Genomic DNA, 20,327 nt, shown 5'->3' on the forward strand with positions numbered 1-20,327 from the left:
GCCCGCATGGAAACTCGTAAAGACTTTATTGGCTCATGAGGACCGGCGGACAGGAGAGGACGAACCACACGGGGGACATTCGTGAAGGGCCGAGACCCACCAGGCCCGGAGATGGCAAAGGTGGACCAGGCAAAAGAAACGCTGTGGCCGGACGTGGTGGCCCATGCCTTTAATCCCAGCACTTGGGAGGCAGAGGCAGGCGGATTTCTGAGTTCGAGGCCAGCCTGGTCTACAAAGTGAGTTCCAGGACAGCCAGGGCTACACAGAGAAACCCTGTCTCGAAAAACCAAAAAAAAAAAAAAGAAAGAAACGCTGTGGTAGGAATGGAGGGCTGGAGAGGTAGGCTTTAGTCCGCGAGGGAGACACATGGACCCTTCGTCTCTACACTACTGCTGTGGGCTATCCCTGAGGTCCCTAGAATCTTAAGATGCTATGAAGACCTTTCGTCCTAATCCCCTGGCCAGTGGTTCTCAACCTTCTTAACATTAATGCAATTCAAGTTGTAAAATTATTTTCTTTGCTACTTCGTAACTGCCTTTACTACTGTTGTGAATCCTAATGTAAATGTCTGGTATTTCCGATGGACTTAAAGGGGGTTGTGAGCCACAGGTTATGAACCGGCCTCTCTGGCGCATACAGTGGTTCTTCTCAACCCTGGGACTCTACGCATGTGTGTTCTTATATTTAGTTCTCTCAACAAAGCCCGGCCAAGTAACCCCGACTGACCTGAAACTCCCAGGCTGGCATGGAAATGTCAGAGATCCACTGCCTCTGCCTCCTGACTGCGGGCATCAAATGAGTGTGGCGCTAAGCCTCGCTTTTTCTCATCTTAAAAGTTTAGTTTGAAAAAAAAAAAAAAAAAAAGTTTAGTTTGAGCCCAGCGGTGGTGACTCACGCCTTTAATCCCAGCACTTGGGAGGCGGAGGCAGGCGGATTTCTGAGTTCAAGGCCAGCCTGCTGGTCTACAGGGTGAGTTCCAGGACAGCCGGGACTATACAGAGAAATCCTGTCTCCAAAAACCAAAACAAACAAACAAAAAAAAAAAACCTCTAGGCGTGGTGTCCAGTGCCGTTTGTCACTCCCGAGGCAGAGAGACAGGTGGATCTCTGGGACTTCGAGGCCAGCCTGGTTGGCTTGGTGAGGGTTCAGGACAGCCAGCCAAGGCTACATAGAGAGACCTTGTCTAAAAACAAGAACAAAACAAGAAAGATTAAAACAAACAAAAAACCTTTAAAAAAAAAAATCCGAGCTATTCAATGGAGGGAGAAGAGAAGAGGGCTGTTGTTCTGGGGCAGGGGCTACTGGAGTCATTTGGGCCAGAGATGAGGGTGGCTTCCACAGACGAGAACTTCTTTACTGTGACTTCTGCAAGAGAAGAAAGAAGTGGGGAATTGGAAGTGTTGGGAGGGAAGTGAGTTTCTCCCAGTTAATGTAGAAACATTCTCACAGTTACAGGCGTGGGAGCAGGCTGGGGCTGGCATTTCCCACCAGCCAGACATGGTCATGAGTGTCCTCGCTCCTGAGTCTTCTAGAAGACCCAGTGGGTCAGCTGAGAATCCACGCAAACCCCACCCCTGGCTGTGCTCCGAGCTTTGGAAGTCCTTATGTTGTCTACATGTTTACATTGCCTGGATAGGTCAGAGCCGGACTTGGCCACTGCGGCACAGTAGTCTCCCAGGCCACTCCCTGTCACACTTCAGGAGCCTTTCCCTCCATACAGTCTCTTTGCTGCCTATTCTCATGCTTTGATGGTATCCCACTTTACCCTGTAATAAATTCTGACTGTCTTCTGCACTTTAAAAATGTACGCTGGGAGACACTCAGCAGGCAGACTCAATCACTGGTTTGAGTTTGATCCAGGATCCTACAAGGTTGTAGGAGAAAACTGGTCCCAAGAGTTGTCCTGTGACATCCAACCTTATGTGTGGTAACACACCACACACATTCATATGCACACATAGGGGAAAATCTTTAAGAGGAAGAAAGATGGGCTAGTGGGGTGGCCCAGGGGTAAAGGTACTTGCCGTTCTGAGTGTGATCCCCAACATCCATGGGGTAGAAGGAGAAAACCAAGTCCCACAAATTGTTTTTTGACCCCCACATGTCTGCTGTGATATACACAGTCCCACACAAATAAATTTAACTTCTAAGTGGTGACGCACGCCTTTAATCCCAGCACTCGGGAGGCAGAGGCAGACGGATTTCTGAGTTCGAGGCCAGCCTGTTCTACAGAGTGAGTTCCAGGACAGCTAGGGCTACACAGAGAAACCCTGTCTCAAAAATCCAAGGCAGGAGGGGGGAGTGTCATCCTCAAATATGTAGCAAGCTTGAAGGCAGCCTGAGCTACATAAGACCTGTATCAACAGAAACTTAATAAAGTGTGTGATTAAATGTTGCTTCATTTAACTCCTCTCTCCCCCATAAGCCAAGGTTTCTGTGTAGCAACCTCGAACTCAGGATTCTGCACAGGGCTCTGAAGTGTTAGGCCTGGCCTGGCCTGGCCTGGAAGCCAGCCAACACACCTGGCTTTTTCTTTTTTTCTTTTTTTAATATAGCTACCAATTCTTTCAATTTATGTGTGTGATTTACACCTCTAATGGACAGAACCACCTGCATAATTTTTAAAAATCACTACTCCTAGGGAAACAGATCGAGGTCGAAAAGTCTGAGGTGAACTACCCTGAGGAAGAGGAAGAATTTAGACCAGGTGTGTGTGAAGCGGACACCTGCCACTGCAGCCACCATTCCTCCCCGGAATAACCAGCAGGAGGCGGCAAAGCCCCAGAAATGGAGCCCTGTTACCTTTGAGTTCCTGGGAATGGTCAGGCTGGCAGCTGCGACTTTCTCCTTTGAGACTTCAGGAATGGTCCAGTAGGCAGCTACTGGGGAAGAGAGAGGGATGAAATGTGGGCATGCCTGAGGAAGGAAGGGGTGGGTGAGACTTCAGAGAGTGGGCAGGGTATGTCCTGTGGGGACAGGCCTCACACCTACCCAGCCAGCCTAGCACCTTGAGGAGTCCGAGAAGGAGAAAAGCAGACAGGAACAGGCCAATGCCGTCCTCGATGGAGGGCCCCGAGAAGCCTGGCAAACGGAAGCAGTGCACGTGAGTTTGGTGTTTCCTGAGGCCCACCCTGGTTCAGATGTTCCCCAGGCGATTACCTGCCACCTCCAGAGTGACGTCAGCACTGCGCCCCGATGCTGGCAGGCTAGAGTGGTGCACCCGACAGACATAGTGAACTCCATGCTGCTTGGCAGTGGCTGGAGGTAGCTGCAGGTGCCCAGACTGGCTGACAGAGCCATCGGAATGGTGGCGGATGGTGGAGAGCCACGTCTTCCCCTCAACCTTTCTAGAACTTCCTCCTGGGCCGCCTCTGAGCTCCCACTTGACCTCCAGACCCTCCGCAGGGAAGAAGTGGGATGCAAGACAGAGCAGTTCTGGGGGTGCCTCTCCTGGGGCAGCCCACACAATGGGTGCTGGTGTTAGAGACACTCTGGGGGCCTCTGAAGAAAGAATAGGAAAGGTAACTGAGGGAATTCACCTCCCTCCCTCAGTTGGTCTTCCGGCTTCCCTAAGACTGCAGGGGGTGCTCTGTCTCCCCATTTGAACTTCACAACAATCCCATGTTAAAGCTTTCAGATGCCTAGGACTCCCAACTGTCTTCAGTATCACCCCTGCCATGGTGTTCCTCGACTCACTGTGCACAGTCAGCTCCAGGGAGACCTGTCCTTGCAGGTAGGGCAGGTGTACAGTAGCCAGATAGACACCCTCCTGAGAAGGCTTCACGGCCGGAAGCCAGAAGGTCCCGTTCCCAGTCCACGGGCCCCAGGGCTCATCGTCATCCCAAGCTGCAAATGCTGTAGCCTTTTCCTGGGCTGGTGGCATTCTCCCGGCCAGCCCGGGGGTGGCAGCCAACAGCAGGTGACCCTTTCCCCTGTGCTGGCGTCGCCACTCCAGCCCAAAGGGAGGAGGGCCTGCGTCCAGAGAGGGAGAACCTTCCAGGGCAGAGGGTGCGTAGGCGAAGCGCAGGTCCAGCACTGCATCCTTTCCCAGCTGGACTCGAGGGGCGGGGTTATGGGTGAGGACGGTCAGCACCACTGGGCGTGCACGGGGAGAGTGGAAAGAAAGGGAAAGGAGGAGAGTTGGTGGCTCAACCAAGCTCCAGGTTACCCACGCTTCAGGGACACATCCATTTACAATACCATAGGGGTAAATCAAGGTGATGGGAGGTTCGCAGCCCTGGAGGTATTGAACACACACACTGCCAACCACGATTCTCAAATCCTATAGATGGCCCGGATCTCTAAGGGCACAATAAAATTTCGTCTCGTGTGTGTGTGTGTGTGTGTGTGTGTGTGTGTGTGTGTGTGTGTGTGTGTGTGTGTGTGTATTTCACCTACATGTAAGTGCACCATGTGTGCAGTACCAAAGGAGGCCAGCAGAGGGCACTGGATCCCTGGAATTAGAGTTACACGTGGCTATGAGCCATCACATAGGCACTAGGACCACAACTATCTCAGCCAATGCTCATAACTGCTGGGCCATCTCTGTAACACCACCACACACACACACACACACACACTTTCTTTCTCTCTCTTTCTATCTCTATCTCTCTTTCTCTCTATCTCTATCTTTTGGAGATAAGACTCATTTTGGCCCAAGGTAGCTTGGAAACTCACTCTGTATGCTAAGCTACTCTGGAACTCAATAGATAAGAGATTATCATACCCCAGCCTCCCTTCTTTCTTTCCTTTGTGTGTGTGTGGGGTGGGGAGTTTTGTGGGGCAAATACCACTGCTGTGCTATGGCTGACCCTAAGGCCTCAGGCACAGGAGCAAGCACTACACTCCGTCACTGAGAAAGAGTCTGCAGCACAGCCGTCTGTTGGCCCTCCCGACCCCACCTCTCCAGTGCGAGCACTGCAGGCCTGACTGTCACACACAGCAGGCAATGGGCCTACCACTGAGCTACACCTCAGCCCCACGCCCCAATCTCCACAGTAGAAATGGAACCTGGACATAGTGGCTCACATTGGTAACCCTAGCACATGGGAAACGCTGGTGGGAAGACTGCCCTGAGTTCCAGACAAGCCTGCCTGAGTCTCAGTCTCAAAAACAAACCAAAATGAGTCACAGGCAGTCACAATGAGAACAGAATCTACCTACTGGGGATGCTGGGAGCTTGGTCTTTTTTTTAAAAGAGACACAGAGCCGGGCGGTGGTGGCGCACGCCTTTAATCCCAGCACTTGGGAGGCAGAGGCAGGCGGATTTCTGAGTTCGAGGCCAGCCTGGTCTACAAAGTGAGTTCCAGGACAGCCAGGGCTACACAGAGAAACCCTGTCTCAAAAAACCAAAAAAAAAAAAAAAAAAGAGACACAGCATAACATGCTTTCATTTTAAGCCCAGGTATGGGATAAGGGCAGCTTCAGACTGTGTGACAGCTGACGGATTTGCCTCATGCTCTAGCAGAGGCGTGGCTTTGCCAGCTGCAGACAGTGTCTGTGATTGGGTGATGCTTGGAATTCTGGGAACTTTTCAAAGGGTAGATAAATGTTAGAACCCCCCAAGAGGAGGGGTAGGTGGCCTTTGGTCATTCAGGGGGTTGGTTACAGTTTGTTAGTCATGCTCAAAGAAGCAACAGAAACCAGAAATTAAATTCAGATTGCTCTCTCTCTCTCTCTCTCTCTCACATCCTTCCTTCTCTCCTATCTATGATAAGGAGTGAAACCAGGGGATAAAGGGTGGAAAGAGAAGAACCCACAAAGTAACAAAGACCTACCTGCTGAGCTACTGAGTTTGTGGTGAAGGTTATGCCATTTAATACCTCTGGCTAACCAAATCTTGTTCCAGTCCTGGCTTTGCCTAATGAAAACATCTATAGGGGCTGGAGAGATGGCTCAGTGGCTAAGAGCACTGGCTGCTCTTTCACAGGTCCTGAGTTCAATTCCCATCAACCATGTGGTGGCTCACAAACATCTGTAATGGGATCTGATGCCCTCCTCTGGTGTCTGAAGACAGCAACAGTTTACTCACATACATAAAATATAACAAATGATTCTTTTTTAAAAAATTTTTCTAGCCAGGCAGTTGTGGTGCAGGCCTTTAATCCCAGCACTTGGGAGGTAGAGGCAGGCAGATCTCTGAGTTCGAGGCCAGCCTGGCCTACAGAGTGAGTTCCAGGACAGTCAGGGCTACAGAGAAATTCTGTCTCAAAAAAAAAACAAAAAACAAAACAAACAAAAAAACCCCTCTCTCTAGGAAGCAGGTTAGTACTCGGAGCACAGGAAAGTTTATGGATCAGAGCTCTTCCCAGCCCCAGGTGTTTATCTTTAACATTTTCTTTTTTTTTTTTTAAAGATTTATTTATTTATTATATGTAAGTACACTGTAGCTGTCTTCAGACACTCCAGAAGAGGGAGTCAGATCTTGTTACGGATGGTTGTGAGCCACCATGTGGTTGCTGGGACTTGAACTCTGGACCTTCAGAAGAGCAGTCGGGTGCTCTTACCCACTGAGCCATCTCACCAGCCCCTCTTTAACATTTTCTAAGCTGCCTTTTACATTTTTATTGATTCATTTGTGTGTGTGTGTTCCTGCATGGTGTGCATGTGGAGGGCAGAGAAGGACTTCCAGGAGCCAGCTCTCCCTGTGGGCCTGGGTGAAACTCACAGCTTTCATCAGCTTTACCCTGTCACCTCAGTAACCCTGCAGGACCCTTGCTCTTTGTTCTTGAGATTCTATTTTAATTACAACATTTCTCTCTTCCCTACCCTCACAAGCCCTCCCACACACACCCTCCTTCAAATTCTTGACCTCCTTTTTTTTTTTTTTTTTTTTTGGTTTTTCGAGACAGGGTTTCTCTGTATAGCCCTGGCTGTTCTGGAACTCACTCTGTAGACCAGGCTGGCCTCAAACTCAGAAATCTGCCAGCCTCTGCCTCCCAAGTGCTGGGATTAAAGGCGTGTGCCACCACACCTGGCTTGACCTCCTTTTTGTTATTGCATGCTTATTTATATTTGTGTATATGTATATATTCCTGTACTATAACCTGCCTATAACATGTTTCTAGAGTCGGTGAAACTGCGCACTGTGTGCACTAAGTGTTGAGGAAGATGGATTTGATTCTGGTTACGAAGCTCCACGGCCCCTTGTGTGTCCAGCACAAGCAAGGCCTGGCTCTGGGACCTCAGACATTCCAACAAGGAGACTAACCGGGGCTGGAGAGATGGCTAAGTGGGCAAGAGCACTGACTGCTCTTCCAGAGGTCCTGAGTTCAATTCCCAGCAACCACATGGTGGCTCACAACCATCTGTAATGGGATCCGCTGCCCTCATCTGGTGTGTCTGAAGACAGCAACAGTGTACTCATATAAATAAATAAACTAATTAATTAATTAATTTAATTTAATTAAATAAAAAGGGAGACTAACCAAGATGATTTCCTACCCTAGTGTTCTGTGAAAACAGCCATCCAGGTGAGGCAGCCTAAGCCTGCTGCAGCAGCTTCTGCAAGGTGAGGGAGGTGAGTCCTCAACTGACCTGCCTGGGCTGCACAGGGAGGGCAAGGGAACCTGCTTAGGAGCTGACCCTGTGTCTCAACCAAAGGCTGAAGGAGGCTGGGGCTGAGGTTTGGTGGTAGAGAGCTTCCCTGATGCTGTCAGTGCCCTGGAGGCAGGAGGGGGAAGGTGACAGCAACAAATAAACCACTTGCATTATTTTCTCTCTTTTTATAAGATTTTAAATGGTTTCTTTTAGGTGCACTGGTGTTTTGCCTGTGTGTATGCCTGTGAGAGTGCCAGCTCCCCTGAGAATGGAGTTACAGCGGTGAGCTACCATGTAGATGCTGTGAATTGAACCCTGACCCTCTGGGCGATCAGCCAGTCCTCTTAACTGATGCGCCATCTACCCAACCCCCACCCCCATTTTCATGATTTTCTAATCAAGCAGAAGTGACCTGAAAGTGATCTGATGGGGAAGACAGGACATAGTTACTTGATTTCACCCCAAGTCTATGTGAAGTAGTGTTCTGAGAGTCAGCTCTGGTCCAGAGCACTCTAGGACTCAGACAAGGGCCTAGAGAGGCCACGCAGCACTTTAAACCACAGACTGCACTTCTGAGGACCCAAGGTCGGTTCCCATGCCACATGGCTCACAACCAGCCGTGACCCTGCCCCAGAGGATCCAACCAGCTCTTTTGGATTCCCTGGGCAGCTGCACTCACACGCATATACCCATACACACACACACACACACAACTAACTTGCAAATAACTAATACAGTCACTGAGGCACACACTCCTGCCCTGCAGAAGCCACATGGGTTGTCTTTGACAGATCTGAGAAGCACGGTGAGTCTACATCTCATCACCCGTCACTGAGCACGCAGGGCCACCCCATACACTGTGATTTCAAGCCCAAGCTTTCAGTAGGTTCTTTGCTAGTTTTCTGGAGGTTGATCTGGGGACCTCAGGTCCTAACTTTTTCTTGGTGCTAATAACATTTATTGGACCAGCACATAGCTGCACAGGGCCTTGCTTCAATGCCACAAATAAAAGTAGCTGGCAAAATAGATCCTACTTTTTACAGTTGGAAAAAACCGACCCATAGGGCAAAGGGTCGCCACCACCATGCCGCATGAAGACCAGCTGTGTGAGGGCAGGTGGTTCTCTCAAGAGAACTACTGTCCCCACAAAGGGCCTGCACAGGGTGGAGCTAAGAGTAGAGGTGCCAGTGGAGTTTCAGACTGTCCCCATTTGGAGATTTCAAATGATGAAGGCAAAGGACTGAGTTCGGTGAGAATATTTGCATAAAAGCACCAGAAATGGGGAAAGCCAACGACGATTCTATCTACCTGTTAGGTGGTGTCCAGAGAGAAAAGCAAACACTAGAGGACATTCAAGACAGATCTACCCCATAGAGTGCCCCTTCCCCTGTCCAGCACAGCAAAGTGGTGGACCTCTGGGAACTCAAGCGGCAGAACCGCACCTGTGCACAAGCCACTGTTCTGCCCACTAGAGGCCACTGTTGAGGCACTAAAGACCGTGGCCGAGAGCCTTGGCAAGAGGTTCCTTGCTGGGCTGATTGTCCCTAGGCTCTAGTGCGCTTTGAAGAGACTCAAAGTGTGATTTTTGAAACTTAGGATGGGTGCAGAAAAAATTCGGGTTTCGGGACGCCTAACCTTATGAGTTTCTCAAACTCTGGGATCTGGAAAGCGACACCATGACCGCCTCCCCAACACTTCTGCAAGGCCCCGCCCCCAAACCACAGTAGGTTTCAATTTTACTCTCAGCCTACAAAGAAGGGTGAAGATAAAATCTAACCAACTCCCTTCCCTTAACAAAAGAATATATACTGATCCCCAGTTGAAGAAATGACCCATTCAAACCTCTTGGCGAGTCGCCGAACTGGCCCATCCAGATCCTTAAAAACTACCCATCCATCCCCCGCACCTCTTGGCGGCTACCTGTTGCCATGGTGATGAAGACAAGCTCCCGCTGAGGCTCCCGCTGTGGTCGCAGCAGGCCGGAGAGGCTGAAGAGAGTGCTGGATACGCTGACCAGCAGCCAATCCCCGTCCAGGGCCCGCGGGCAGTTCTGCTGCGGACTCAGACTTCTAGCCCACTTCGCCGAGGCGGGGAACGGGATGAAGCGGCTCATCTCGCAGTGTGGGGCGGAGGCGCCTGCGGGGTACCGCCTGAAGGCAGCCAGGAGCATTCCCGCCGGGTCTGCAGAACCGAAAAGGATGTAACGGTAGCCCGGACAGGAAATGTTCTGACTACACACAGGCCGGGAGGCACAAACTAGCAAAGTAGTGAACGACTTAGACTTAGAGAGCATCCAAACGTATTTACAAAAGGGAAAACTGAGGCCCAGCGTCCCTGCGTGAGCTAAGAGGAGGCGACAGATGCAGGTGAGTCCCGAAGACTCACCATCCACCTTGAAGTATAGCTTTGGGTCAAGATCTGGCCGCGGCGGCGGTCCCCTGGGTCCATGGCGCAGTAGCAATGTGGCAGGTTTCTTAGACAGGCCACCCCCACCTGCATCCTCCACGAACCAGCACTCGATCGCCTCTGGTCCAGCCGAGACGACGGAGACGACGGTCGCCAGGCCTGGGGAGTGGGGCTCCGGTGACCAGACGGCCACAGGATGTCCGGGGACCGGCCCGCCCCTTCAGACCCGCGATGGGACCTCCTCCCTCTCCTTCCCAGTGTGTCTTTTCCTAAACAAGAAATGGGGTCTGCTCACCCAGTGCCACAGCGACGAGCAGGAGCAGAGGCTTCATGGTGCTACGATCTCTCCTACCAAGTCTCTTCTTCCCCTTTCACTTTCATTTTCCTTCTAAGGCTGGGGTGAGGAACTGGAAATTCCCCGATCTGGTCAGGTGAGGGCGTGACTGCGCGTTGGAGGAACGCCGCCCACAGGGGCCAAATAGAGTTGCCGAAACCCTGTCTCTAGCTCTCCAGCCACTCCTCGCCCTGCACCCACCCCCTTGGCTCACCGGACTGCGCCAACTTTGAGCCCTTTATCAGCCTAGACTCCGCCCTCCTGCTGTGCCCTCTCAGCGCCACCTCCCTTAAAACCACACTCCCGCGTTCCCAGACCTGTGCCAGGTCCCAGCAAACAGAGGGGTGTTGGGAAGCCAAGTGAAGTGACCAATAAATATTTTAATCACCGTTAAAAATTAAGACCTATACTACGCGGCTCCCACCTTGTCTCCACCCACTTTCATGACAACCCAATTTGGGATCCCCATGGCAAGGGTGGAGTAGTACAGAAATAAGGGGCGTATCCTTCAAGAGGAGAAAGGACAATCGTTAAGACTCAAAGGCCTTGTCCCACAACACAAACACAGACTTCAGGCACAAACTAGCACAACCTGACTGTTGGCTCTGTGACTCGGATGCTCAAAAGGTCCCTTTTCCATTCCCCCACCTTGTTGGCACTACTCCGTGAAGGTGGGGCTCTGGTGTGCTCAGGGGAAAAGAAAAAACACAGCTTAGTTCCAGAGATATCGAGGAAGGGGCTGAGGAATGGAATGGGCTGGCGACGGTGCAACCCATGCCCTTCTCTAGAATATATACATGTCCACAGAGGTAAGGGAAGACTGTTAGGTGGGGGAAACCCCGGGAGCCATTGCTCTTAGACTAAGCTCCCCAATTGCCTGCTCTTCAGTGTGCTGCACCTCCACCCCCACTGAAATCCATCTCCACTTTGTGCACGCTGGGTGGGGACCAGACACGCCTATGGGACGGGGGCGTGGCCGAATTTGCCTCATCGCCACTGCCCCCACCCACGGCGGAAGACTCCCTCTTGGGCTGCAATGCTGGCCCAGGTGTCCCGGGTCCAGGACCGGGTCCAGATCCGACCCCACCCACGCCCATCCGGTGCCGGCGCTCACAGTGTCCCCGGTGACGCATGAAACTGTCCCGCCACATGAACTTCTTGGCGCAGACACTGCATTCGTACGGCTTGAGGCCCGTGTGCGTCTTCATGTGCTCGGTCAGGTGGTGTTTCATCTTGAACTTTTTGTTGCACACGGGGCAGTCAAAGGGTCGCAGGTTGAGATGCATATTCACGTGCCGGTCCCGCATGCTCTTATGTGAGAAAGCCTTCCCACAGTGGCACAGAAAGATCTTATTCCCGTCGCTGTTGCCTGTCCCTCCAGGGGCCCCACCAGAGCCACTTGGTATGCCCAGCCCCACCGCGGAGGTGCCCCCGAGGGTCACTGCCCCGTGCTCAGCTGTGTTCCCTGGTGGCTGGCCTGGAGCCTGTGAAGAGGAGGATGGGAAAACCAGGATCTGGTTGCCTGGCACATCCAATGGAAGGAGGGGTCGTGGAGGGTGGGTGAGGGCATAGGAGGAAGGGGTGGGTCCTCCGGGGTCATCAAGCCCTGCCCCAGCGCCCCCACCCTCATAGGGGCCAAAGTCATTGGAGGATTCACAGAAGTTGACCTGCTCCTCCCCCTTGTCTGCAGGCTCGGTCAAGGTCCGAACATCACTGATACTGAGGGTAGCCTCGGGCTCTCCCCCTGCAGGAACCCCAGAGCCGCCCCCCATTTCTTCATCCTCGTCATCCTCACAAGTCAACACCAGATCTTCCTCCTCTTCCTCATCCTCTAGATCGGGGTCTTGGTGGACCAGGGAGGCTGGTGCAGGGCAATTTCTAGCTTGCTTCACATACACCCAGTGTTTCTGTGGCACTGCACTGGCAGGCATGCAGTTAGACCTCCGGAGCCCAGCCCCGGGGGCCACGGCCCCTCTCCCATCCCCACCGTCATCGCATAGCTCATCGGCCTCCAGCAGCAACTTCCCGGAGGTGGTACCCGCACTGCCAACCACAGGGACCGGGAACACAGGGCCACTGTCCCGACGGTTCCCACTACCTGCTGCTGAGGCCACAAATGCATCCTGGGAGGTAGAGGAGAAATCAGTCGACTCCCGGGGGCTGAAGTAATTGCTACTGCTGGGAGACTGATTCTCACTGGCCCTGCTGGAGGTATGGGAACGGACAGAGCCTACGGTGGCAGAGGCGACAGTGCCCCCATTCCCTGATGGGACACTGGCACAAGGGACAGAGACAGAGGGGGCTGCAGCAGTAGTGACAGTGGTTGTAGTGGCTGAGGATCGACCCTCCCGAAGGAGTTCAGTGCACTTATCCACAATGTGCCACATCTGGAGGACCGACCCCACTGTGAGGAAGTTGACAATGTCCGCAGCAGCCATGCTGAGGCGGCCCGTGTACGCTGAGGCCAGGACAGTCTCAAAAGCGCCTGGGTCCATGACGCTTGGCAGGGAAATGGAAGTCATGCCTTTCAGTAGGACCTGGTCGTGGAAGTAAGGAGAGGAGGCAGCCAAGACGGCCCTGTGAGCGCGGAACTCCCGTCCCTGCACGCGGATGGACACATCGCAGAGCTGACCCTGGAGCCGCTGCTGGTTGAGGGATTCCAGGAGGGCACTGGTCACCTCAGGGAAGGACACGTGTACCACTGCAGCTGCCGGCAGAGGCAGTGGCGGTGGAGCCAGTGACAGAGGCAGTGGGAGTGTGGCCCCACTGGGTGACAGAGCAGACGGCTCCATGCTGTGGAAGGAGATACCCCCCCAGCCACAGGAACAAAGGAAAGAAGAGGGCGGCCGGGGGGGTCTCTAGGGAAAAAAAAAGAATAACAGCATTTTGAAAGCAGCACTAATTTTAAACCATCACGGCATTTAAAAAAAAATAGGTACCCCTGTCAACCCCATGGTACAGACGGGGCGACTGAGGTTCACTATTAAGTAAAACATCCAATCAAACACCACCAAACCGCAGCGCTAGCAAAGAAAGTATTCCAAGTTTAGTACTCTCGCTCCTGGGTCAGGAAATAGGGGGCTCTCAGGGAAGGGGCGTCTATCCTAGTCTACAGCTTCACTCTCAAAAGAACGCCCCTCTTTGGTGTTGCGTACCGATTTTCTTGGGGTGAAGGGGTGTTCTCTACAGTTCTCAAGCTCCTCCCCCTAGAGCCCCCAGTTGATCCCGACCCCGCCCCTTCAGGACCCTCCAGGGCTCCGCCCCCTGGATTCCCCGACCCCGCCTCGTGTTTGCCCCCGCCCCCGAACCCCGCCCCCCAGTCCTCCCCAATCGCGCCCTCGGACTGTTCCCCAGCCTGAGGGGGGCCCCCAGCCCCGCGCGCCCCCGCTTACCTGGCCGCGCGCCCCCGGGGCCCCCCCCTTACTCCGCGACCAGAGCCGCAGCCCCAGCCCCTCCCGCCGCCATCTTGTGCCGACTCCCTCCGCCTTCCGCCTCCACTCCGCCTCCCGGACCTGCGACCTTAAAGGCGCAGGCCAGCACCCCTCCTGTGCCGCTGGGCAAAAGTCGACCGACACCAACACTTTTCCTTTAAAGAACCGGCGCTTCATTCCGCCTTAAAGGTACCAGGTCCCGTCTGCGGCTGAGGACTCAGGAATTGGTTTGGTCGAAACCTTCGTTCCCCTTTAATCCGACAAGCCTACCTTGTCTCATTGACCAGTGCTAGCTTCCGCTTCCCAGGCTCCACCCCGAGCTCTGGACGTTAGCTTGCTCGCGGGATCTAACAGCCCTTTTCCCAGCATATGAGAACCCCCTAAGCCCCGCCCCCCTCCCCCCAGGCCTGGATTGGCCAAGTCACCTTGAGTCAGCCCCTGATTGGCCTTTTCACTCAGACCGCTCAAAATGAGAGAGGAAAGCTGCTTAAGAAGGCTTCTGAAGCACTTATCTTTCCAAGAGCCTAGGGAAGAAGGCTCAAGGAAGGGTTAAGGATGAGTACGCCCTAAAAAGAGACCCAGGGTAGAAAAGGCAGATCCAGGTGACAGCTGTCACAGGAGAAAAGACAAAGTAAAGGAAAGAATACAATAAAAAGAAATTCATTGTTTATTAATGTGTCTGTGTAAAACTTAAAACATTTTGATTTTTTTTTTTTTTTTGTCAAAAGAAACACCATCAAAACGGGAGGAGCTCTGTCCATCTTTTGCTCCATCATCTTCCAACAGCCATACAAAAAACCTTCTGGATGCAGGGAGCACGGGGAGCATGGGGCCTGCTAATCAGAGTCTGAAAGCACGATGATCTCCTCCGGGTCGCACTGTGTGGCCACACTGGTCTGCAGACAAGTCAGAGGAGAAAGAAGGGTGAGCCAGGCAGGGCGGCTCACGCCTTTAGTCCGAACACTCAAGAGGCAGAGGCGGCGGGCTGATATCCGAGTTTGAGGCCAGCCTGGTCTACTACATACAGAGTTCTGGGACAGTCAGGGCTACATAGAGAGACCTTGTCTCAGAAACAAAACAAAGCAGGATGGAAGGCTGGAAGATGGCTCTGCCACTAAGCACGCAGCTGCTTTGCAGAAGACCTGTGTGTTGTATCCAGTCTCACATGGCGGCTCTCTGCCTTCTCCATGACTCCAGATCTATAAGATCAGACGCCCTCTTCTGGCCTCCATGAGCACCAGACACAAATGTAGTACATAGGTATACATGCCAACAAAACACCTATTTACATAAAATAAATCATTTTTTTGTTTTACATGGTCTCACTATGTAACCTTGACTGTCCTGGAACTCACTGGGTAGACTAGACTGTGGCCTTGAAGTTAGAGAGACCTGTATGCCTCTGCCTCCTGGTTGATGGGGTTAAACCTAAACACACACACACAGAGCCAGTCTTTGAGACTTTGTGGGTTCTTTTTCCTCCCCTTTATCCGCCCCCATCACTAGATAGAAAAGAAAGGATAGATGGGAGAGACAGGATCTCTGATTCTAATGTCTCTCTTCCTATTTGTTCTTTGAGCAAGACTACTAACAAACCACAACCAACCCCTGTACTACCACCAACCATGCTTCCTGGAGGGCGGGGAGGCTCTGCAATTTATATGCTCTCCTGAAAAGTTCCCAGAATTCCAAACGTCACTCCACACAACCAAAGCAACTGTCTGTAGCTGGCCAAGCCACACCTCTAGAGCTGGAGGCCAGTCACAGTCAGCTGGAAGCAGCCCCACACTCCACACTCGGGATTAAAAGAAAACCTATTTCACTGGTTTTTTGTTTGTCAGTTAGTTGGTTTTTGGGTTTTAGACAGTTTCTCTGTGTGGCCCTGGCTGTCCTGGAACTCACTTTGTAAACCAGGCTGGCCTCAGACTCAAGAGAGATGCTCCTGCCTCTGCCTCTCAGGATCAAAGGCATATGTCGCCATTACTCAGCTCTGAGTTGTTATAAAGAAGCCAAAATTCCAAAACTGTCACTGCACAAGCATGCATGCACGTGCTTGCACTTGCGGGCGGGCAGGCAGATGGGGAAAACAGAGGAGCAGGAGGTAGGATACCCACAGAAAGGGAAAGGGTGAGAATGAAGTGCCAGGGGACACTGCCCACTCACCTTATAAATGCACTGCCGGAGAGACTGAGCCTGCGGTGTCTGGAGAAGCAGGGATGGAGAAGGGCTGCACAGAGAGCTGGTCACCAGTTCATGGCTGGGAGAGTCCACCCTTGTGGAGGAATCAGCGACAGAAGCCACAGAGGCCAAGGGGGGAGATGGCATAGGCTGGACACTTGTGTTCTGCCCACTGTCCTGCTGTGCCATCGGTTCTTTTATATAGCTAAGGACAGAAGAGAAATGACAGAAAGGGCCTGAGGCTGCAGGGAGACCTAGGACATCAGGCTCCCTTCAGAGAGTCCTGCCTCCTTGCCTGCCTTCCTCCTCGCCCGCTATTACCTGTTTCCTAACAGTCCAGAGCCCAGTTGCTTTTTTTCCTTCCGAAATCTCTTGCTTGGGGGACTGGCATCTCTCCAAGTGTGAGAAGAGACACGCCCATTGACGGATGTAGAGGTAACCACAGCTGCCCCATTTTCCAAGATGGTGGGGAGGGGATCTTCTGACTTTTTCCTGGAGGAGGAAATGTCCCTTTCCTCAGGCAAGGCTTCCATCTCCAGCTCAGCCAGCTGGGACACAGGACTCTCGTCTCCCAGGAGCGGCTCAAGGAGCAACTGTTCTCCACTGCTCTCGGCGTCAGTGCTGGGAGGGTCCAGGGATGCCCCTGGCGGGGATGCTGGGGTCTCTGTCAGTCCCCTCTTTTGCTGCCCCTCGGGGGTCCTGAGCCCTTCTGCAGGCTCTGAATTCCTTCTAGGGAAAAAGTCTGAAGGCGATGTGGGACTCTCATTTCCTTCATTATCTGGAAAAGAAAGGGGAAGGGTGGATGAGGGACAGGGATAGAGGGGGCTGTGCAAAGGACATAGGAGGAAGACGAGGAGGAGGAAGGAAGGAAGGAAGGAAGGAAGGAAGGAAGGAAGGAAGGAAGGGAGGGAGGGAGGGAAAGTCTCAACAATGAACTCGCGTCCGACAGAGCAGAACTAACACCACAAGGATACTCCCCACAGGGGAGCTCCATTTACACACATACCTCCTCCTTCCTCTTCTTCATCACCCCCCTGATCTTCCTGCAACTGTTCTAGATCCTCATCTTCATCTTCAGTAGCCTCTTTCTCCTCCTCCTCTTCTTCCTCCTCCTCTTCTTCCTCCTCACTTTCCTCGTTATCTTCATCATCGTCATCGTCATCGTCACCATCATCATCGGTCTCAGCTTTGGAGGTAGTAGGGCACTCCTGGGATGCCATTCCGCTAGGACCCTGAGGGAAAGAGCAGTCTCTCTTAAGGAATCCCGTGCCCCAGAGCTTTTTGGTTGGTAGGAGGAGGACTCAACTCTGGGAGCTCCCGACTTTGAGGCAAGCATGTCACCAATATTCTTTCCCCACTTCCATACGCTGCTCCAGGAGTCACCCTGGAGTGCCTAGTGGCAGTGCAGGGCGAAGACAAGATCTGACAGGCATTAACCCTTCCATACCTCACCAGATTCCGAGGAGGCTTTGGGGGGGTCTGAAGGCTGGGGGGCGGTGCCTAAGAGCCGGGCCCGTCTCTTCTGTCTCTCGCCCTCCTCAGTCTTGTCTTGCATCATTGCATACTTAGAGATGACCTCATCCAGCCGGTTCATGGCCAAGGTTCGATTTTCCCGAAGGCGGCGAGCCAATGTGGGATCAGTCAGTGCGGGGTCAACGCCTGTGTGGGAAAACAGGGTCAGCAAACCCAGTCCCAATCCTACAAGGGACTAGAGATGCCTCCATCCAACCTGAAGGGAGCGTCCTACCTGGCCTATAGTCATCTGTGAGGTGACAGCCAAAGTTGTAGATGAGATCCAGGTGGCGCCGCTCCTGTAACCTGACGCCCACGTCCCGGAAAGCATCCTGAGCCAGGAGCTGAAGCTGCTGTCTGGGAAGGCCCAGGCTGTGCCGGGTTGCCGCCTTCTCCACGGCTCTCAGCACATCGCCATAGTCGGGGAAGGTGTCCAGCCCTGGCTTGTTAATGAGCCGCTCAATGCGCCTATTGACCTCTGGGTACCGGGTGCCTCGGTACGGAATCCGCTGCTCTATGACCCGCCCCGTCAGAGAAGAGCAGTCCTTCAACTCACACAACCGCCCGAAGAGGCGAATCAACTTCCTCTTCAGGCGGGCCTCCTGCAAATACGAGGAATCTGGGTCATCCAGCTCTGACAGGTCCAACTCCTTCTCCTGCAGCCGCCGAATCTCGGCTACATACAGTGCCAGCAGCTGCTCCAGGCGCTGGATCTGCCTCCGGGAACCGCGAGTCCTTGAGGCCTCAGAGGCAGTGCTTTCAGTGTTTGTAAGGTCAGAGGGGGGATCTGTGGGAGGGTTCGGGCCGGGCGCTTCACTGGCCGTTGAGGCTGCAGGAGCTAAGTTCAACTTCTTCTTAATGGAGTGAGCTTTAAGAACAGTGCAGAGCTCGTTAATGTAGACATAGATCTTAGCGGGCCGCTTCTGAGACCGAGCCAGAACCCTGGAGAGGATGTTGCAGAACTCTGCAGAGGCCAGAAACACAGACTGGGCACGCTGCTGCAGTTTGTGGAGGAACGGAACCACCTCAGGGTGGTCTGATGTCTGCGTCTTACACAGTTCAAGGAACTACATGGTTCAAGGGGAGGGAAAAGGGGGAAAAAAGATGGAATCGGTGAGGAAGTCAGAACAACCGGCCAATCACACACCCCTTTACCTGGCATCGGCCCTATCACACCATAGTTGATCACATCTTTTGTTTTTCGAGACAGGGTTTCTCTGTGTAGCCCTGGCTGTCCTGGAACTCACTCTGTAGACCAGGCTGTCCTTGAACTCAGAAATCTGCCTGCCTCTGCCTCCCAAGTGCTGGGAACAAAGGTGTGCGCCACCACTGCCTGGCTTTTTTTTTTTTTAAGACTTATTCTATATATGAGTACACTGTAGCTGTCTTCAGACACACCAGAAGAGGGTATCAGATCCAATTACAGACAGCTGTGAGCCATGCCATCACGTGGTTGCTGGGAATTGAACTCAGGACTTCTGGATGCTCAATGCTCTTAACCGCTGAACCATCTCTCCTGCCCAGTGGTTCACATTTTTAATCCTAGCTGTCAGGAGGCTGAGGCAAGTAAGAGCTCTGTGAGTTCAAGGCCAGCATGGGCCACAAAGGGCGACCCTTTTATCTAAAAAGCTTACCTCTTCAAAGAGCTTCTCATTATCCAACTTGTAGCACTTCCTACTACCGGAGTTACTGCTCCCTCCATCCACGCGGGGCTCGGAGGGAACAGTGGCCTGTTGAGACAGGCCAGGACCAGGTCCTGTTGAGGCAGGACTGGGGGGTAGGTTGGAGGGCCCTGGCTGAGCAGCCGCTTCATCTTCATCGTCATCATCAAGTACAATGATGCTGTCATCAGTGGCCATGGGGGTTCAAATTCCCCTGAGGGAGAAAGTATTGGAAAGGTCAGAATTCTGGAAGGGGCAGGAAAAGGGAGCCTCGCAAGAGCCCCTCCTGCTTAGTCCCACCCTGTCGGCGTTTCAGAATAGCTTAGTCCTTCCCAAGCCTTCCCAAGTCTTCAACGCCTGTCTTCTGCAACTCTCAGTTTCGAGCAGCTCTGGGGGAAAGCCTTCGGATCACCTTAAATCCTCACCCTCAACTCCAGCCACTCCCACCCCAGTGCGGTTTCCTGTCTTTCGGTTGCGTTTTCCCACACTCTGTCAGCTGCTACGTTTTCTCCTTCCTCCCAATCCAATGGGGGACAAGGTCCCACGCTGCTCTCCGAGTTTTTCTGTCTACAGGAACCAACACCCTGCCCACACCACCTAGTGGGTTTGCCCATCTCTCGCCCTCAAACAACACAGTCCTCTCGGACTTCTCCTTAACTCCAGCTCTTCGACTCCGAGATGAAAGGGTCTCCCTCTCTCCCTCCCTCCCCAGAGCCTGGTGTCCTCTCCGCTCCTACAGTCATCTCCGTGTTCCCCCTTCCTCCGACCGGGTCTGTAGGCTGGAGATTTTTCACCTCCAGTCCCCTCCCTCTCACCGCACCCTGGTTTTCCCCGCCAACTCTCTGCGACGGTAACCGACAGCGAGCCCACCACTCGTCATTCCTCGAGGCTGTCTGGGCCTCAGCTTCCCGCCAAGGAACCCTCTCTCGGCGTTCAGCCCTAGGCCGCCACACTCGCCTTCAGGGCTAGCAAGGTACCCTACCCGCTCGGCCCTGAGCCTCGTCGGGCAGGCCCTGCCGAGCCGTCGCCTTCGCCACTCCTGCGCCGCCACCCCCGCTCCGCGCACGACCTGGCCCCCACCTCAGAAACGGTCTCTCGAGGATCCCCTGAGCGCGGATCACAAATCCTCGCATAGTTCCCTCCGCCTTCCTCTCCCCAACCCCCACCGCAGACCCTACAACAGACCGGAAGCCGTAGAGCTTCCGCCTGGAGCACCTGAGGGCGGCCATATTGCTGTACGGGACCCAGGCCGCTTGGAGCCGGAAG

General features: G+C 53.3%; 3 protein-coding genes across 9 annotated transcripts; all 3 read right to left on the reverse strand.

Annotated features, from left to right (window-relative positions):
- Positions 1 to 9: 9 nt before the first annotated feature.
- Tapbp (TAP binding protein) lies at positions 10 to 10,520 on the reverse strand. 3 transcript variants are annotated; one of them, XM_021149388.3, is made up of 8 exons: positions 10,241 to 10,520; positions 9,925 to 10,104; positions 9,460 to 9,720; positions 3,697 to 4,095; positions 3,160 to 3,501; positions 2,992 to 3,081; positions 2,803 to 2,879; positions 10 to 1,365 (listed from the first exon to the last, which is right to left on the reverse strand). In XM_021149388.3, the coding sequence occupies exons 1-8, from the start codon at positions 10,275 to 10,277 to the stop codon at positions 1,354 to 1,356; spliced, it is 1,398 nt and encodes a 465-aa protein (XP_021005047.1). In that variant the 5' UTR covers positions 10,278 to 10,520; the 3' UTR covers positions 10 to 1,353. The 3 variants fall into 3 exon arrangements, with proteins under 3 accessions (XP_021005047.1, XP_021005046.1, XP_029326872.1); XM_021149387.3 differs by having other exon boundaries at positions 2,803 to 2,882; XM_029471012.2 differs by lacking the exon at positions 3,697 to 4,095 and having other exon boundaries at positions 2,803 to 2,882.
- A 119-nt stretch (positions 10,521 to 10,639) lies between these two features.
- Zbtb22 (zinc finger and BTB domain containing 22) lies at positions 10,640 to 14,018 on the reverse strand. 2 transcript variants are annotated; one of them, XM_029471011.2, is made up of 2 exons: positions 13,981 to 14,018; positions 10,640 to 13,137 (listed from the first exon to the last, which is right to left on the reverse strand). In XM_029471011.2, the coding sequence occupies exon 2, from the start codon at positions 13,069 to 13,071 to the stop codon at positions 11,164 to 11,166; it is 1,908 nt and encodes a 635-aa protein (XP_029326871.1). In that variant the 5' UTR covers positions 13,072 to 13,137; positions 13,981 to 14,018; the 3' UTR covers positions 10,640 to 11,163. The 2 variants fall into 2 exon arrangements, with proteins under 2 accessions (XP_029326871.1, XP_021005045.2); XM_021149386.3 differs by lacking the exon at positions 13,981 to 14,018 and adding an exon at positions 13,672 to 13,782.
- A 336-nt stretch (positions 14,019 to 14,354) lies between these two features.
- On the reverse strand, positions 14,355 to 20,299 carry Daxx (death domain associated protein). 4 transcript variants are annotated; one of them, XM_029471633.2, is made up of 8 exons: positions 20,247 to 20,299; positions 19,035 to 19,275; positions 17,636 to 18,467; positions 17,336 to 17,547; positions 16,895 to 17,120; positions 16,210 to 16,666; positions 15,874 to 16,093; positions 14,355 to 14,606 (listed from the first exon to the last, which is right to left on the reverse strand). In XM_029471633.2, the coding sequence occupies exons 2-8, from the start codon at positions 19,257 to 19,259 to the stop codon at positions 14,547 to 14,549; spliced, it is 2,232 nt and encodes a 743-aa protein (XP_029327493.1). In that variant the 5' UTR covers positions 19,260 to 19,275; positions 20,247 to 20,299; the 3' UTR covers positions 14,355 to 14,546. The 4 variants fall into 4 exon arrangements, with proteins under 4 accessions (XP_029327493.1, XP_021005288.1, XP_021005290.1 ...); XM_021149629.2 differs by lacking the exon at positions 20,247 to 20,299 and adding an exon at positions 20,142 to 20,240; XM_021149631.3 differs by lacking the exon at positions 20,247 to 20,299 and adding an exon at positions 20,044 to 20,116.
- Positions 20,300 to 20,327: the final 28 nt, after the last annotated feature.

The sequence above is a fragment of the Mus caroli genome, unplaced genomic scaffold (genome assembly GCF_978045245.1).
Source record: "Mus caroli unplaced genomic scaffold, Mus_caroli_1 scaffold_18, whole genome shotgun sequence".
NCBI lineage: Eukaryota > Metazoa > Chordata > Mammalia > Rodentia > Muridae > Mus > Mus caroli.